The sequence below is a fragment of the Mus caroli genome, unplaced genomic scaffold (genome assembly GCF_978045245.1).
Source record: "Mus caroli unplaced genomic scaffold, Mus_caroli_1 scaffold_18, whole genome shotgun sequence".
NCBI classification, from domain to species: Eukaryota; Metazoa; Chordata; class Mammalia; order Rodentia; family Muridae; genus Mus; species Mus caroli.
The window spans coordinates 23,575,061-23,587,657 of record NW_028227273.1 but is presented as its reverse complement, the minus strand read 5'-3'; the positions used below and the strand labels follow the sequence as shown (position 1 = coordinate 23,587,657).

Here is a 12,597-nt window from a genome sequence, read left to right as displayed (position 1 = left end):
CATCCTTCAAATCCCTGTGCCTGCCTATATGCTTATTGCTATGCATTTGCTGCCAAAACTCTTCACCAGGAAACTATTTTATAAGGTAACTATTCACCTGCAACTATTTTATAAGGTAATTTTAAACAAACAAACAAACACACACACACACACACACACACACACACACGAAAGCATGAATATTTTTAAATACCAATTTATATCAGGTTCTAAGGAAAAATCATATGTGGATAACCCAAGAAGAGATGGGTAGCCAAATATCTCTGTGCCAAGCTAGGTTTGATGGCTCACACCTTTAATCTCAGCACTCATGAGGCAGGTGGATCTTTGTGAGTTCGAGACCAGCCTGGTCCACAGAGGTAGTTCCCAGACAGCCAGGGTTGCACAGAGAAACTCTGCCTCAGACAGAAAAGAGAATTCCCAGCGCCAGGTGTGATATGGTGGCATGAGTTATTAAGCCAGAAACCCTGAAAACAACCTAGGCCACCATGCTTGCTGGCACATATTTTACCAACTGAGCTATCACCCCAGCCTCCAGAAACAAAGAGTTTGGTAAAAGATACCTATGAAAAGAAAATGGTCAAAATTTCGCTATTAGGTTGAGAGTAATGTTAGATGACACTATCATCAAAGACACTCAGAAGCCCCAGTGTGTTAGCAACTAACAACCATCCACCCACCCACCAGTTCCCACCAGTTCCCACAGGAAGAGACATGTCGTAATTTATGGACATCTGAAACAAAAACCTAGAAATTAAGGATACTTACTACAAAGTCAACCAACTTACTACTAACCAACTAGATTTCTATAACCATGGTAAACAGAACATAAAATGCCTAATAATACTATAGGAAAAACAACAACAACAATAGCCTAACTGTTTAGGAATTTAGGGAAAGATGTACAAGACTTTGAAAAAAAAAACCCTGAAGCACCGTAAAATGAATTTGAGAAAAGAATACAAGTATATACCATAAAATGAGACTGGAAGATATGCCCAGATTTTCCCAGATTTCTACCCTCATAAAATTCTTATCAATTTTACCATTTGAGTTTTGTTATTGGAACTTGCTGTAGTATTTTTTTTAAAAAATATATGATAAACAATAGATATTAGAATTCTAAAAAATTATAGTATTGGCAAAATGTAGGCAAATGGGCCAGTAAATCAATGTGTGGTCCAGAAATAGACAGACAGACATATGAGTGGATTCATGGTTTAATTTTATTTTTTAAAGAGTTATTTATTTTTTTGGATATGGGTATGTTTGTATAGCATGGGACTATAGTTATAGACAGTTGTGATCCACCATGTAGGTGCTGGGAATTGAACCCAGGACCTCTAGAAGAGCAACCATTACTCTTAACCACTGAGTCATCTACCCAACCCCTGGATTTATGATGTATAACACAGCCATCACTGAAGAATATTCCCTTTCTCTTTCCACCCTTCCTTGTCCCCCTCAAAGAAAATCAACCCAAAATACCAAAGCAGAATCAATTTCAAGGATAACTATAAAGAGAGTTAACACAGCAGATCTGAAGCATTCTTCTTAGAAAGACCTATTCACAATGTTTGCCCTTGTCTGGCATCCATGAGGTTACATTCACGAGAGTTATCTTGCACTTGTCTATATGGCTTATATTGAATGGAACATTTGTGTTCCTATAGCTCATGCTTGCTTTTCTCCTGGAACTCTGCAAATATGATATGTGTTATTTAGAGACCAGCATAACAACACCCTAATAAAAGTCTTATCAGCTCCCCTGCATAACTTGGTATTGGAGAATTAAAGCACACACTATGACATCTAGCAGGAGAGGCACTTTGAAGCCTCTAACTGCTTTCTTTTGGTTATTACCACACAAGTCTTCTCTCTGCAGATGTTGCTCTGTGACCTTTGCCATAATAATTCATAGCAGTGAGTGAAATTACACTGAGTTCAATCGGTCCTCCTACTAGTGAAGTCATCAAATCAATTGACCATGGAAATTGCCTACATTATAATATAGGAGAAGGTTTTTATAATCCAAATATAAAGAATTCTTAAAAACGATTAAAGATAAAAGAGAGGCTAAACACATCTGAGTACATAAAATCTAGAACTTCTGTTCAAGAGATCATGAGGAGTGCAGACACTAGCCTCACAATGAACAAGATATCTAACAGAAGTCATGTTGTTACATGGCTGTAGAGAAAATATCTTGCGTACTTTATGGATGCAGCACTTGTCAATTAAAGCTGATTGGCTTGTAGTTGAGGCAGGAAATAGAAGGTGAGACATCTGATAAACAAAAAGCATTCTAGGATAGAGCCAGGGCAGGAGACTGGTTGGGAATGGAGGAAGACAAATGCATGGGAGCTGAGCGGAGATAACCAGCCACATAGCAAAACTCTGAATAGAATAGTGGGATATCAATTATGAGCTAGTTAGAGAACAGCTACAGTGCATTGCCAAAATGTATACATATATATATATTCAATATATATATATATACATATATATATATGTATATATATATATTGAATCACAGAGTGGTTATTTCAGGAGCTTGGGGCCAGGAGGAAACATCCCTTCATATATGACTAATCCTAGAACTAAGAAACCTAAAAGCTGGAAGCCTGAAAACTCAAGGCCAGCCTGAGTTGACTTAGTGCATACAGTGTTCACTGCACAAGCATGTGGATCTGAGCTCAGACCCAAGCACCCAGATCAGAAGGTGGATGTGGTGATACACATGTGGAATCCCACCATTGTTCATGGCTGGCAAGCAGCAGCTTCACTGAGGTCCTGTTTCAACAGAGTACAAAAGAGGAAACACCGATGCCCACCTCTGGCCTCGGGCCTCCAGGAGCACCTGCACACACATTCGTACAACACATACTAAAATAAAGGACTAAAGAGACAAGACTGAGTGCTCGACACCATAAGGAAATTCTTTCCAGAGATTTTTCTAGGTTCTCATGTTAATATACAACAGCCATCTTCCTCAAAACCATTTCTACAGAGCAATATTAAAAACAAAAACAAAAAACAAACCAAACAAACAAAAACACCCAAAGCAACAACAGCAAACAAGCAAACATGCCTTTCTCCAAATAGCTTCTGAAAGAAAGTGTTAAGAACTAAAGTCAACGTTTTTTCTTGACTATAAACCCAACTACTTTTCCTTAGCTAACACTGGAAATTCCCTAACCTGAATTACTAAACATACATAGAAATATGAAATTATTTAAGTGGTACCTGAAATAGAAGCAGCCATCTTCCTTGTCGTTACCTTTTATTTTATTACAACTAAAGGTTTCTGCCTACAGAGGGAGCAGAAGAGGAAGAAAACACACGTTACTAGAGTATATTGAGGATAAAATTGTGCACAGGTGAGTGAATGAACAGACTGCATTGGGATTTAATTTACAGTAGCACTGAACTGCTAGTCCTAAATTAGTAAAAGATTCAGATTGCCCAGCTGGTAATCTTTAGTACGTTAAAAAAGCTAGCCTTTAAAACAGGTTATTTAAATGAACTGTTAACAATGAAGTGGATTATTAAATTGTGTGCTCTGACAAATCCTAGGATTTGGTTTCCACTTTGAGATTTATCTCATACTGTACTTTATGGGAACCAATGGCTGCAAGTGGCTAGTGAGTACCTGAAATGTCTCTGTACTGAGTTATGTAGTTAGAAACACTCTCATTATTGAACAGTTTGAAAACATCAGGCTAGAAGCATGTCTCGCTGTGTAAGAGAGCTTGCAGTGCAAGCATGAGGACCTGAGTTCAAATCCCAGCACCAACAAAAAACTGGGCACAGATGTGTCTTAGTTGTCCCAGTATTGACGGCGTGGGAACTAGAAGATTCCAAGATCCTGCTGGGAGGCTAGCCCAGTGAATGAGCTTCTGTTGGTGACAGAATCTATGTCAGGGGAATAAAGAAATAATAGAACAAAGGCAGATACCTGACTCCCTCCTCCAGCATCTGCACGTGCAAGCATGGGCATGCATGGAAGTATATATCTATGTACTTATATGTGTGGAGCACATACTTATATGCTCAAACAAAAGTTAAATAGTCAAAGAATATACAATCTCAATTTTTAAAATACAAAGACATGTTGATATAGTAACTTTTGATATAGTAGATGAACAATATTTAATTATTTTATTTCTTTCTTTTTTTTTTTTTTTGGCATTTGATTTTTGTTTGTGGTTTTGAAACAAGAGTCTCCTGGCTGTTCTAAGATCTGTCTCCCTAGCACAGGAGTTGTGGGCAACCTCAATGGCTGAGTACATTACACTGTTTAACCTCTGACCCTGCTCGCCATTACTCACATTTGCTGGTGGCCGGCTCATGCCGCTGGACAGCTTCCACATTTTCATGGAAATACGTGTTGGATTAATATTTTTGATGACACTACCACTTTCAGAAATCACACTAACCATAAAATCTGTCAGGTAAACATAAAATTTACTTATTTATTTAATAATAATATTCTGGTAAAGAAAGTAAGATTATTCAAAGACTAAAACAAAAAGTAATATGATTATTACTTAAGCAGTAATCTCCAAAAAGGTAACTGTTAATCACAATAGACAACTTTCTAAGGCTGAGTATGACCATCAAGTTCTCCTAGTTAAGTCTAACAAGATGACTTCACTAATACTATTATGTGAGTTAAGTCTAGCAGAAGATCCAGAAGGGCGTGACTGTGTGTGCTTAGTATCCAAGAACTAGGTGACCTGGCCAGTGTTTACATCCACATATACTTCTAAACAAAACGATTTTACTTTCTTTTATGCTTTAACAATGTAAAGTAGCTAAAGTATTACAGCTAACATTCTCCATTATATTTACAGATATATACTACATTTTGTACCTCTCAGACTTTTTAAAAATCAAAGAAAAAGGTTTTTATTTCCCCCAAATTTAACACAAAATGTATAAGGTATAAAACCTATGAATATGTATATTTTAACTAGTAACAGTTACTGTTAAACAATTTAACCATAACCTTTTGGTGTCCTTTTCTCTTTGCACATAAGTGCACAGACATTCATCTCGTCAGGAAACGATAAGATCTGTAGAAGGTTACCTCAATGAAGGACATACTAATTCCCTATTGACAGCAATAGTCATTATGCATGGCTACTGAGTCATATCCCACATTACTTTGTATTTACTGAAAACTTTAATATTCATGACTAAAACAAAGAATCTGAGTAGCTGTTTAGTAGGTGGTCAATGTTCTGAAATACTTTGGTTCCTCCTGATACAATTGATTTCTACCCAATTTAAGGAAAACTGTTCTAGCTCCAATGGCTTTTAGATATAAAAGCACAGCACAGGTAACAGAGCTGAGCTACAGACTAGTCACCATTTGTTTTTATTTCTTTGTTTTGTTTTTTTAAACCAAAAGTTGTTTCTCTGTAGCTGCAATCCCTCTGCCATAGCTTCACTTATTTTTGGATTCCATTAAACTGGGTGCCTTTAGACTTTGACTACTCGTTTATATATTAACTTTTATTCTTAAAATTAAAGGATTGCAGAACAACAGGATGAGGGAGAGACTGTGCAGTCTCATGCATTTTCTTTATCAGTTAAAGGTAATGACATGCATTTTTTTATCATGCTGAACATCAAACATAATTTGTCCCACTAATATTACTATGAGGGAAATTATCATTAAAGATTTATTTTAATATTCTCCAGTACTTACCAGTGAATATGTCCCCTGCTATAAAAGAGGCATCTTGGTCGTATTTAACATTGAGGCGAATGGGCTTTTCAGGGTCTGGAAGAATTGTTAACTTAATTGTAGGCCCTTCTATAGTGCTCTTATTATAGACACCTTTAACCTGCACAGTGTGTTCTCCCCTAGCAAAATAGGAAAAAGGGTCAAATTACAATGGTTATAACTAAAGCTCAACATTTTTAGAGAATAATTTTATTCCTACTCTGAATTAAAATTCTTGTTTAACACTAAATTGAAACACAGTTATTATAATCTTTTTTTAATGTAGGCTTTTGTTTTTTAAAGATTTTTTTTTTAATTTATTACATGTAAGTACACTGTAGCTGTCTTCTGACACCAGAAGAGGGTATCCTATTTCATTACAAATGGCTGTAAACCACATATGATTGCTGGGATTTGAACTCAGGACCTCCAGAAAAGCAGTCAGTGCTCTTGCCGAGCCATCTCTCCAGCCCCAGTTATTATAATCTTAAGTTCAGAAATTAATAAGAAAAATCAATCTATGTAATACCAATACTGTAAAACTTTCACTTCTTACCTTGGAGCACAAACAGTGAACACCCCCAAATTAGCTCTGCCCTTATCATCTGTTTTATGCTGCTGGTTTGAAGGTACTAGCTACAAATAAAACATAATAAAAAGGTTGATTAGAAAATTCTAGAAATCAAGTTCTTGTCTACTACCATGCTTCTAAGATGTTCTTATTTTAAGTTATATGTGCAGGTAACTGTAAAAATGAAAATTTCAAATCTACAATTAGTTGAAAAACTATGTAATCACATGCTCTAAAACTCATTCAAAAAGTTATCAGGTTACAGAAGTCTCGCCGGGCGTGGGGGCGCACGCCTTTAACCCCAGCACTGGGGAGGCAGAGGCAGGCAGATTTCTGAGTTCGAGGCCAGCCTGGTCTACAAAGTGAGTTCCAGGACAGCCAAGGCTATACAGAGAAACCTTGTCTCGGAAAAAAAAATAATAAATAAAAGAAAGGAAAAAAAAGTTGCAGAATTCTATATTAATTGTATTGATATCAGGTGAATGTCAAACAAAGTCTGTTTATAATTAGAAAGCACAGGAGAAATAATTATATACACGTATATCCTTAAGTGTGGATATTACAGACCATCTCTATTCTTTCCTTTTACCTTTCTTGTCCTATATTCAGACATGTGTGTTTTGGTTTTTCAGATTCAAGTGCGCTTCCTAAATTTCTACTATAACACTAACCGTCACGGTGACAGCATATGTTTAAAGTGATCGCTAGTGACCACTTTTCCCAGTAATGATTAAGAGTTGTGGGTTTAATTATGAACTAACCAGTACCCCAGAGCTCTTGACTCTAACTGCATTTGTATCAAAAGATGGCCTAGTCGGCCATCACTGGAAAGAGAGGCCCATTGGACTTGCAAACTTTATATGCCCCAGTACAGGGGAACGCCAGGGCCAAAACGTGGGAGTGGGTGGATAGGGGAGTGGGGGGGAGGGAGTGTATTGGGCACTTTTTGGATAGCATTGGAAATGTAAATGAGGAAAATATCTAATAAAAAATAAAAATTATAATAAAAAAAAAAGAGTTGTGGGTTTAATAGGTGCCTGTCTAGATAGAATCTGGAACCATAGCCATGTTCTAAAGATGGAAATAATCACGAGTTTTCGTAGAAACAAATGTTCAAAATTATTCAAAAGAGAGTTTATAAGCCACAATAGCAGAAAACCAGACTCGTAAATTCTAATTCCAACTCTACTTAAGAGAACAAAGACAGTTTGCAGAGGTGAAGGCCGACAACAAGGACAGTGTGATTAGGAAGGGGAAAGAGGATAATTGGGAAACCTGTCCTCTAGCCTGTCTAATTTACCTCTGGACCAAATATCACGCAGTAATCTTGATCCCAATCAGAGGTGTTTGGATCACATTTCTTTGATAGTCCTAAAAAAAATCCTGATTTTCATGACTTTACTAGGGACATAGACCATGAATATCATGTAAAAAATTTTGGTACTTTTAAGGTACCACACCAACTTTTGAAATCAACTTGTGAGATATATAAATATATAAATCAACTTGTGATATGTATATATGTATACATATTTACAAGGACTTTCTCTTCTTAACCTTAAGATTAACCTTGAGAAAAAGGCCTCCAACTTACACAGAGTGCCTGAAGTCTACTAGATTCTGAACAGCTAGTTCTCCCAATGGACATGGAAACAATCCCTAAACTATGTGTGCCCGTACCTTACAAGACTATGCTCATAACTGCTCCAGCGACAAAGAATGAAGGGCACAGAACCATTACCTCAGAAACCAGGTGAGCCCAGGTCTCCACCCATCCATATGCCGGCGGCGGCAGCTCTTTGTAAGAGGAGGGAGAGAAAGCACTGTGACTGCAGTGATGACACCTTGCTCTATCCGTTAGAAGCTACAAACTGTACGTTATCAAGCGTAAAGACTCTGTGACTTATATTAAGCAATAAGAAAGGTTATATAGGATTACTTTTTTTTTTTAAGAGAAAACTGTGACACCTGATACTATCATGAGGATAGAGTGCTGTACCTTTAGGGAGTGCAGGGGAAGAAGGTAATAGTGATCAAACACACATTTTTGTGCATGCTAGAAATCACTTTCCTACTGCCTTAAAGTACAAAATTTTTCTTAAAGATTAACTCATTTGTATTTTATGTGTATAGGTGCTTTGTCGGCATAAATGTCTATGCTCTGGTTGTGTGCCTGTAGAGGCCAGAAGAGGGCATCAGATCCCCTGGAGCTGGAGTTACAGATGGTTCTAAGTTGCCATGTTGATACAGAAACTCTGTCCTCTGCAAGAGCAGCAAATGCTGTCTCTCCAGCTCTGAAATACAGACTTTTCAGTGAAAAATATCTAAGGAAATTGAAACTTACCCTTAAGCTGCTTGCTTTTATGAGACATATTTTAACGTTTGGGACTAAAGCAGGATTATCCCACTGATCACAGAGTTGAACAATGAGAGGGTTCTCTAATTGTCTTCCATTAATCACAGGGATGGACTGAAAGAGATACAAACATTTAAATAAACACAAATAAGTATGTGCCAAACAATATAATTACTTCCTGAGGGTTGAGGTTTAGTCTTTTGCTATGTACTGTAATGCTAAATACTGGCTCCCAAGGCCTGGTTGCCTCTAAGGATGAGAGAATCCGTATGTACAATATTACCTTGCTTCTTAATTTTAAACTATTGATTAGTTAAATAAAGATGTTGACAGTCAATAGCTGGGCAGAGGAGACATAAGCATGATTTGGGGTTCCTGGGCTTGAGGTCAGAGAAAAACCATGAGGAAGGAGAGAGAGAGGATGGTATAGAGAGGAGAAGACACCATGGGGTATGAATCTTGAAATCATGGCCATATGGGCTGGCCAACTGGAGTTATTGCCCAGACGGAACATGGCAAGTCATATTGTGGGGTTATTACCATGGAAGTAGATAGAATAGCAAAGAGGGTAGACGTCTGCCCAGCTCTCGTGCTGATTAAGTCTTATTATAATAATAGAGCTATGTGTCTTTTCTCTGGGAACTGAATGATGAGGTGAGGTAGAAGCTCCTGTTTGAGATTAAATCATTTCTACTACTTGTTTATTGAGATTAAATAATCACTACTTTCATCAATGAAAGTAAACTCTGAGAAGCCAATTTAAGTATCACAAATGACCATCTGATAGGAAAGACGAATGATCTATTAAAAGGAAAAACAGCATGCTAGCACCCACCTTTAGTTTAATTTCTGTCAATTTTCAAGCTTTTTTGCATGGTGGCATTTAGCAGTAACATTAGGCCCATGACTAAAGATCATACTAATAATAAATGATGTAAGTTCAAATGCTTGCTTTCTCTCTAGCAAGTATAGAAGGCTTGTGAAACCCTAGAAATCCATGTAGTGATGTAGTAATATTGGATATATTCAAAGGATACACGGTTAAGCAAGATACCACATTAAAGCATCAATCTCATCTAAAAATTTAAACGTTAAGAGCGTGAGAAATAAAAGAGTAAAAAAATGGAAGCTGATAGATTATCTCACGCCTACCCATGTTTTACTTCCTCTGCCCTCCTGTCTTACCTAGGTTATCAAACTAGGTGGCAGGCTGCCAAAAATGGAAGAAAAAGCAATGCTTTGCTGTGGATGAGATATCCAAACAAATAAGAATTGACAGTGGTTACATTCACTGTTTGGTTTATAAGGCTACAGGTGACTCTCACCAAAGATGATAAACAGTGTGGATATGTAGCTTGCTAATAGTTTACATACTGTCCACTCTGTTGTTGGTCTAGCCAGCCTCCTAAATGTGTGTATAAGCAAGCCCTGCCAGGTTTAGTCCCCTCCAACACCGGCTAAATGTCACGTCCAGGCCTACCCTAACTGCTTCCAAAGAGTGTGCCTCAGTAAAATGAGACTTAAATTTAAGCTATAGAAGGAAGTTTAGTTATTTCATACCATACATTTTAAATGTATAAAATTTTATATCTCAACAGAATGTTTGATTTTTTTTTTAAATGAAACTGGATTCAACATAGATGAGGCTGGCCTAAATTCACAGAAACACCTGTCTCTAACTCTGGGTGCTAGAATTAAAGGTATATGCCATCATATCACCAGCCTAAATTTACTGGATTCTAAAGTTATCAGTAAATGAAAATCAACAGAGACAAGGTTTGCCAGATGTTTGCAAAATTGGTATTTAAGACTTAAATATTTTCATAGAAAATTCATATTGGTGCAATAATCTGACACCTGAAATATGCTTTACAAAACCTTCACCAGGGCTGGAGAGATGACTTAACCGTTAAAAGCACTTGCTGTGTTCTTATGAGGATCACAGTTCAAATCCAGCCCTCGTGAAGGAAGCCAGGCATTGAACACAGCCTGTGCCTCAGCTCTGAGTGGTGTAGATGTAGGATGGTTCTGAAGCTTGCTAGCTTCCAGCCTAGCCAAGACCTGCCCAGGCTCAGGGGGACACCCTACCTTGAAGGAACAGGCTGAGCAACAGAGGGAGACATTCAGTGAGTCCCCTTCTCTCTCTGTGGTACATGCACACAACAGTGCCCATCCAACACCCCCCACCCCCACAATCACACACAAATAGACTAATCTTCAAAGAAAAAACACCTGCAATAGAGTTTTTACATTTCTTTAAGAGAACAATGAAACAAAATTAGCAAAAAACAGTTAACTGATGAAATGGGTTTCTGGCAAAATCAGTTTCATTATTGTTTTAATTTTTATGCATGTCTAGAACAGTTTTAAAGATTTATATTATATTCAGAATTTCAGAACACTAGAACACAGCAAACAATTAAAATATTAAGACTCACCTTGTTTTGTTACTATTAGTTATAATTATTGTTTCTTTTAAAACAAAATTTATCTTTCCAAGTCCAGCAAGGCTCTGAAACACCTCGGGAGCCTGCATCTCTAGCTCTTCCCAGGGAGACAGGAAGCTGCCTACCTCTTTCAGCTCTGGCCAGTCCATAAGCAGCAACTTGGCTGGAGGTCCAGACACCAGTTGCACGCGAAGAAAGTCAGAAAACTCTCGCCAAGTAAAACACAGATCCTTGGGTCCCGGAGGCCCTGGAGTAAACCTGATGCCTTGCACACTTACGCTCTGTGAGTTAGCCTAGTGCAGAGTCGAACAGTGAGAAAACACAATTGACATTGCTTAGTCTTTAAAAAAAAAAAAAGTTGTATCATACACAGGTTATTTTGGGGTAACAGACTGAACCCATGCCAACACTGGCATACTCCATCCTTTTCTTAGGGAGGAAAAATGGTATTTTCTCTTCTTTCAGTGGCAGGGAATCTAAAGGACTGTGAGTTGTCTCTTTTACCTTATTTTCTCATAATTTTCCTCTCTCTCTCTCTCTCTCTCTCTCTCTCTCTCTCTCTCTCTCTCTCTCTCTCTCTCTCTCTAACCAAAATGCTTAAGATCAAGTGTTTCACATTTTTTGAGTTTTCTAAACTTATTTGTTTGTTTGAGATAAGACCTAGGTAGCTCTGGATGTTCTGCAAGGACACTAGAGCAGACTAGCCTTGAACTTAAAAAGATTTGCCTCTGTATGCTCCCTAGTGCTGCCATGCCACACCCAGCTTGGCTTGGGCCCCTCTGAACTTTGTAATATTTGCACAGACTGGGTAAGATTCCTAATCTAGCCAGGAACTGGTAGCGCATGCCTTCAGCCCCAGCACTGGGAGTCAGAGGCATGCAGATCTCTTGTGAGTTTAAGACAAGCCTGGTCTACTGAGTTAGTTCCAGGACAGCAAGAAACCCTTTCTTGAAGCAAGCCCCATGCCCCTACCTCTACCCCGCCCCCCCAAAAAAAACCCCACTTCTCATCTATAAATATCAAATACTCCAAAAGCCGGCAACTTTGAGTGTCATGTTACTAGTGAAAAGTGTTTGGCTTTCAGAACATTTCAAATGTGTTAGGAACCGTCCGTCAGTCTGTACCCGTGCGTCTCTTTACCTCAGAGGCCAGCAGCACAGGTGACTGAGACTTTCCCTGTAACTTTTCTTTATCTAGTTCCAAAAAGCAGAACCTTACTGTACCTTCCTGAACACCCCTACACTGCTACATTTTAATATGCACACATCTTCACAAGCCCCCCCCCCTTTTCTAACACGCATACATCTTCACTATTCCCCACCCCCTTTTTGCTCTCTCTTTGTCAAGATGATATTCACACTGACTAGGGCTTTTGTTCTTACTTATCAATTATTCAGAATAATGGTTCCAAGCCCTAATAGTAAGTCAGTGAGCTAATAAGCCATTAATTTTTGCAACATGACTATATGGCTTAACTCATTCTAGACCA

At 38.1% G+C, this 12,597-nt stretch overlaps 1 protein-coding gene across 1 annotated transcript in view; it reads right to left on the bottom strand.

The window, feature by feature from the left end:
* The window catches only part of Smchd1 (structural maintenance of chromosomes flexible hinge domain containing 1), a 122,251-nt gene that overhangs the window by 28,926 nt on the left and 80,728 nt on the right, over positions 1–12,597 (bottom strand). The window contains exons 29-34 of the mRNA XM_085833192.1: positions 11,234–11,401; positions 8,650–8,775; positions 6,291–6,370; positions 5,717–5,874; positions 4,332–4,447; positions 3,247–3,311 (exon numbers count right to left, since the gene is read on the bottom strand). Coding sequence (XP_085689318.1) covers positions 3,247–3,311; positions 4,332–4,447; positions 5,717–5,874; positions 6,291–6,370; positions 8,650–8,775; positions 11,234–11,401 — 713 coding nt within the window. The remainder of the gene's footprint in view (positions 1–3,246; positions 3,312–4,331; positions 4,448–5,716; positions 5,875–6,290; positions 6,371–8,649; positions 8,776–11,233; positions 11,402–12,597) is intronic.